This window comes from Brachycentrus maculatus, unplaced genomic scaffold, assembly GCF_059751285.1.
Source record: "Brachycentrus maculatus isolate JH-2025_06_01 unplaced genomic scaffold, ASM5975128v1 h1tg000038l, whole genome shotgun sequence".
NCBI lineage: Eukaryota > Metazoa > Arthropoda > Insecta > Trichoptera > Brachycentridae > Brachycentrus > Brachycentrus maculatus.
The window spans coordinates 1032100-1038185 of record NW_028280792.1 but is presented as its reverse complement, the minus strand read 5'-3'; the positions used below and the strand labels follow the sequence as shown (position 1 = coordinate 1038185).

The window sequence follows — 6086 nt, the reverse complement described above, 5'->3', positions numbered from 1 at the left end:
CGTTTTATTTCCATTCTGTCATTTTTTTATTTCGTTTTTAGTTTCAAACTTGATTTCGATTTTTCACAGATTACTCGGGCGAATCACCGTCATCGCACGTTTTGAATTTATTTGTAATCTGGTACTTCTTTTAAGGGTTATTTTTTGTGTTTTTTTCTTATTTTTATCTAATATATCATGACATCATTGAGACGTTCCAGTTTGAGAAAAAGTTTTTGCAATCCTCGAAAACGAGCTTCCATCGTTGGACAATATTCTATTGATTTAAATTACGGAGACACTGTCAATGATCAAGAAGTAGACGAAACAGACCAGAATGATGCACTTCAAAGTAAGCCTTTTCCATAAATTTTTCATATCTTATGTCGGTAGTTTTCTGTAGTTGTCATTTGCGATTACAAAGAATTTTTTATCATTTCATTTTAGCTCTGCTGAAAAAACCTAATTCTCAAATATGCCGAGTATCACCTCTTCACGGTCTGCAGTACACTAATGTGAAGTTGAAACAATACGCCTTGAAGATTAAGCAATTTCTCGCCAATAACATAAAAACTTCCACAAATCTGAAATATTCTGCAGAAGTTACCATTGTTGAAAACCTTAAACTGGAAGTGAAGAATGATGACGCCATAAAGGTGAGTTTCTTACTTAATTTAATCTGTGCGATAAAAAAATCGAAGGCGCTCAAGATTCTCGGAGTTGGGAATTGAATTTGCCAGGATACGGATGACCGAAGTGTAGGATCTTAGGGTGAAAAACATTGGAGAAGAAATAGTAGGTAGGAAAAGGAGAATATGTGCAATGGCTTTGGCACTCAGGGTCGCATACCTGTATTCATACTACCTTGTATAATATATCTTCTTCAAACCCTCATCTGATCTAGACAGCTAGAACACTAAAGAAGGCTAGAAAGCTGCCAAAAACAAAAACTTATCATGAGGTCGTCAGCCCGGTAAATGGCCAGTATTTTCCTCTTCCATATTCTTCATCTTTGATGAGATATCAAAAAATAATATGAAAAATAACTCCTATAATTGGAGATAATCCAGATTTGTGAACAAGTATTTGGACACACTCAGAATGTTGTAAAAAAAAAAAAAAACTTATCATTTAATATATTTTATTTTAGCCACATTTGTATTTTACTTACAAATCATGATGTACTGAATATCATCGATTCTTAGATTGTAGTGTGGGGCTCCTCCCCGGAAGGGTCCAGCCCGGACAAGCTGCTGTACCACGGGGTGCTCCTGTCCTGGGGGTCCCTGGCGCCCCCGCAGCGCGGCGCCGTGCAGCTGCCCCTGCTGCTGGAGTGCGGACGCGGGCGCGTCACGCCCGTGGTGCGCCGGGCTCTGTGCAAGATGTTCGACTGTCTCGTCACCCCGCTGGCCTTCACACAGGTAACTGAACCTTCGCTAACTAATAATCTTTCATTAAATATCACAATGAGCCTCGATGACCAAACCTATAGTGTTAAGGCACTTTGAACAGGAAAGAAATTTCTACCCGTTGGCTCGATTGATGCTTAAGGACGGGAAGGGTATTTTTACCTTCTGCTCTGGCCTCATTTCTATGTCAGAAAAGAAGGAATTACATATTTAATGTTTTTATATCGACGTGCCCTACGTAAAGTGCTCTAACTACAATTTTGAGATATTTGGTGTACGTTATCAACTGACCATTATCTACAAATATAAATAAACAAAAAAATATATATAAAAAATAAATTACGCCTAGTTTTCAGGCGTATAAAACGCTATCTACATCGAATTTTCAAATGAACTGAACTCTTAAAACACTAACTACCTAATTTTAAGCATTAAGTTTTAAAACGATTTAATACATTATTGAATCGTGTTTTTGAATGTATAATACTAGTTTAGAATTTCAGATAAAATCGTTAATTAATAATATAAAAATATTCTAAGCTCTCTCCTGTAAAGTAACAGATTTGCAGATAGAGAACTTTAAGTAGGCGCCGTCGATATCAATACTATGCACCAATTTCTTTGTTAAGGCCTTAACTATATGTACACAAATATAAAATCCAGTACTTCTTCTATGGTCTCAATCTTCTGGATTGGTTTGCAGCAACAAATGACACCTCCTTCGCTATTCCAGTCTATCATGCCCCACCCTCTCACCCCCTCATATGTTGAACAGGCCATATCCTTTTACAAGTCACTAAGATATTCGTGGCGTGGGTGTCCTGCCGTTAGTTCCTTCTATTTTTTCTATTATGGTGCTTTCTTTTACCTCTACTTCTACTACAATTAACTTTCATGCCTTTTTCTGGAACGGAACCCCACACTCTTCCGTTCTAACATACAGTCTGGAGTTTGTTAAATATAAAGTAGACCTTCTTTACCCTTAAAATGTATGTCTTTTATTAATTAGTGTATTATTAAACAATATATTATTAAATAATATATTGTTTCAAAATTCTTTCCCTTTGCTTTCCATTTTTCCTTTGTTTTCAAACTCCGCCCCTTGACTAACCCCCTCCCCCTAACTTACCCCTCTCCTTATTTATAGAACAATTTTTTATTTTATATTTTAGTTATTATTGACCTGACGATGGAAGTTTAGCTTCCGAAACTAGTAGTCTTTAATAAAACTCAAGTGGTATAAAAACAAGTGTTTCCTTAATCATTGTAACATGTCTCACCACAAAGTTAATGCCGAAACAATAAATATAATTAGTGTATTGGTTCCCGCCTCGCAAATCTCCAGTGGATATGTGGGTACTGACACCGTGTCGTATTTCAGAGTCACCTCCTGTTGTTCAGTGCCCTGCTGAGCAGCTTCCCGCCCAACAAGGGGGCCCAGCAGGTGACCTACAGCTACTCCGTGCCGCACACGCGGCTCGCCACCACGCTCGACATCTCCATGGAGATAGACAATGTCCACCACTTCTGGAAGCAGTGAGTCGAGATCCCACTAACTAAGCGTGATCATCAGTGACTGACGAAACTCTTTCCAATGCATCCACAACCTGGCGTTCCATAGTGAGCTGAAGTCTGTCATTTTGCTTGATGGTCGACGTTTGATATTTGGAGCTGCCATCTGTCAAAATTTTTGTGAAGCAATTAGCTTAGCTTTCCACTTCTTGATAAATCAAATTTATATTCACTTATTTAAGGACGCCCGAAATGTATATACAGTGAAACCTCTATCTATTGTTCCTCGAATAATCGTTTTTCCGGATGTGTCAGTAAAATAAAACAGTAAAAAAAAGTAAATGTCGATCGGTTTATTTACAACGCAACTTTAATATTTTTTTGGTTCTGTTCAGTTTTGTATTTTTTTTATTAAATACATTTATTTGCATCTAAATCTTGTATTCTTCTTAGAATTTTAACCTACCAATGGTTATGCAGTTTAGGAGGACGGTATCTTTACTCGATCGTATCTCCTTGTGTATTAACCACTTAATCCTGCATTCATAGTTTATTTCAATAGGTCCCTTTTAAAATGATAGACAGAGGTTTCATTGTAAATCGTTAAAAAAAAGATATATAAAGGATTGAATTTTTCGCAAGGTGTTTTAGTGGCGAGTTGGAGTCGTCCAGGCAGGACGAGCAGAAGGCGGCGCGGCTGTACGCGCTGTTCCGCGCGCACGTACTGGAGCACCTCGGGCTGGACGTGAGCGCGCTACACCTTCGCGCGCTCTCCTTCCCGGGGCTCGGGCTGCGCGCCACGGGTGGCCTGCGCCTGCAGGACCTCGCCGCCGCGCGCCCCACGCTGCTGGTGCTGGCGCAGATGGCCACCCTGCTGCGCGGCAGCGTGCCCGACCTGGGCGCTGACAGCGACTGAACACGCCTCACATACCCCACTCTGGACGGAGTAGACTCGTACACGTTGGCAGGGTACAACCCAACCCCGAGTGCCCTGCCCATTTATTTATTAAATTATCATAATTTTTAATTAATGTTTTACTTAGTAAATACCACTTTTTCTTAAAATCTACTGTGACATGTGTTCCGATGCATTCCGCATCATTTTCAAACACCGAAAATGATGCGAAATGCATCGAAACACTCGTCACAGTGGATTTTAAGAAATAGTGGTATTTACTAAGTAAAACATTAATTAAAAATGGATAGATTTTACCACAAAGTGACTGCCGAATCAATTAATGAAATTATCATGAACTTAATGCAGAACTAGCCTGTCTTTCTGAGGTACAACTACACGGGAGCAAGTTTTTCTTTTATTATACATATATTGGTTATCTTGATTGTTAAATTTATGAAGGAAAGGTGATCAGCCCTGCACTTCAGGTACCAGTCCAGGGTAATATTAATAAATTAATAAATATACGGTGTTTGAAAATGGTGCGGAATGAATCGAAACATGTGTCACAGATTTTAAAAAAATAGTATTTACTAAGTAAAACTTTAATTAAAAATAAATAAATAATAGATTGAAAAATCACTTATATTTATTTGACGCCCCTGGGAATCAAACCCAGGACCTCCAGCATGGCAACCAAATGCGCTGACCACTATGCATGAAGATGGACAAAGTTAATTTTTGTGTAAAATGATTTTTTTTTTAATGTTTACAATGTCATCTTGTTTATAATACTTTATTTTATGTTTCACAATTTGTTATTCCTCTATATTATATGTTGTACTTTCCCATACAGTAAACCTCGATTATCTAAACTAATTGAATATGAAGGCGAGAAGAACACATAAAGCAATGACCAAAATTGTATGCGTTACATACAGTGTGATATCGAGGTTCTACAATGTAAAATAAATAAACATACTATTGTTCTGCGTAGTAAGCTTTATCAAATAATAATTCATTACATTATAATGTAAATATATTTTGTATAATTAATGTATTTTTGTAAATAAATAATTGAACATTATATATATATATTTTTCACCTTAATACGTTGACTGCCATGACAATTTTCAGCATTCCGGTCTATAAAGCCAATTTCATGTAATCATATATGAAAACTTGAATGTTACATGTGTGTAAAGTGATCACTTAAACCAGCATATGACTGTCGTAAGCCCTGTAAATGCCCAGACTTCCATATTCTTTGTCATCTTTGTTGAGATGTCAAAAAAATAAACTTATTACAGCAGGTAAACATGTGCTATACGTATTTAATTCTCTAGGGTGAACAAAATCTGTAGTGCTTACTAAAATAACTAAGTAAAAAAATTCAGTCATTACTAAGGGTGGTAATAAAACATCAGTAGTATATTTTTACACATTTACTGTATGAAATTCTTGACAATATAATTAGAATAATAACTCCCGTAGCGGAAGTGTTTAATGCATACAATTTCAGTACATCTTTGCATTATAATATTATACATGATTACTATATAATTTGGTATGACTTGAGTTTATATCTTTAAACTAAAATAATTCAATACTAAACATTTTAAATGAATAAAATATAAAATCATGTCCTATGCTTGCTCTCGCATTGTCAAAAAAATGAATCACCAATTCTGGGCTGCGTTCTGTTACTTTGAGCGATGACTTAATGCAGAGCTACGTGAATCACGGGTTTTATAGAAAAAATACTTGTTTTCTCTGGCTTTGTACTTTAAAATCGCTACAATAATATCATTAAAATGATTGTTTTAAGTTCAAAAATTTGCTTTTTTTTAAGTCAAAATGTGGCAGATCTATATTTTTAGAATTAATTAGCAATTTATAGAAACTTTGCAGATAATATGTAGTTCGTTACTTCAGACTGTTCTATGCTACATTTTGAAATAATCCAAAAAGTTCACATTAATAAATTGGTTACGGAGATATCAATCCTTGTTATCACAATTCATATGTGGGAGATAAAATGCCTGCATAAAATTGCATACAAAAGCGCATTTTTTAAAACCATTTATTCATTTAGAAATGAAATTTGTAACAAGACTATAAGGCCATAATCTGACTTAAAGTGAAATCATTAAATGCAATTTAGAACTGTCAAATGTTCAAACTGTGAATCTTTTCTAGGATAGCAGCGTGCAATATTCTGACACAGCCCAGAATCAAATCTATAAAACTGTTTTCATTGTATATGAAACTGGTCTTCATCTCTCGCGATA

General features: G+C 36.1%; 1 protein-coding gene across 1 annotated transcript; it reads left to right on the top strand.

Annotated features, from left to right (window-relative positions):
* Positions 1–13: 13 nt before the first annotated feature.
* On the top strand, positions 14–4821 carry LOC148312587 (uncharacterized). The gene is made up of 5 exons (XM_088276367.1): positions 14–331; positions 427–635; positions 1185–1400; positions 2770–2924; positions 3543–4821. The coding sequence occupies exons 1-5, from the start codon at positions 178–180 to the stop codon at positions 3814–3816; spliced, it is 1008 nt and encodes a 335-aa protein (XP_088132493.1). The 5' UTR covers positions 14–177; the 3' UTR covers positions 3817–4821.
* Positions 4822–6086: the final 1265 nt, after the last annotated feature.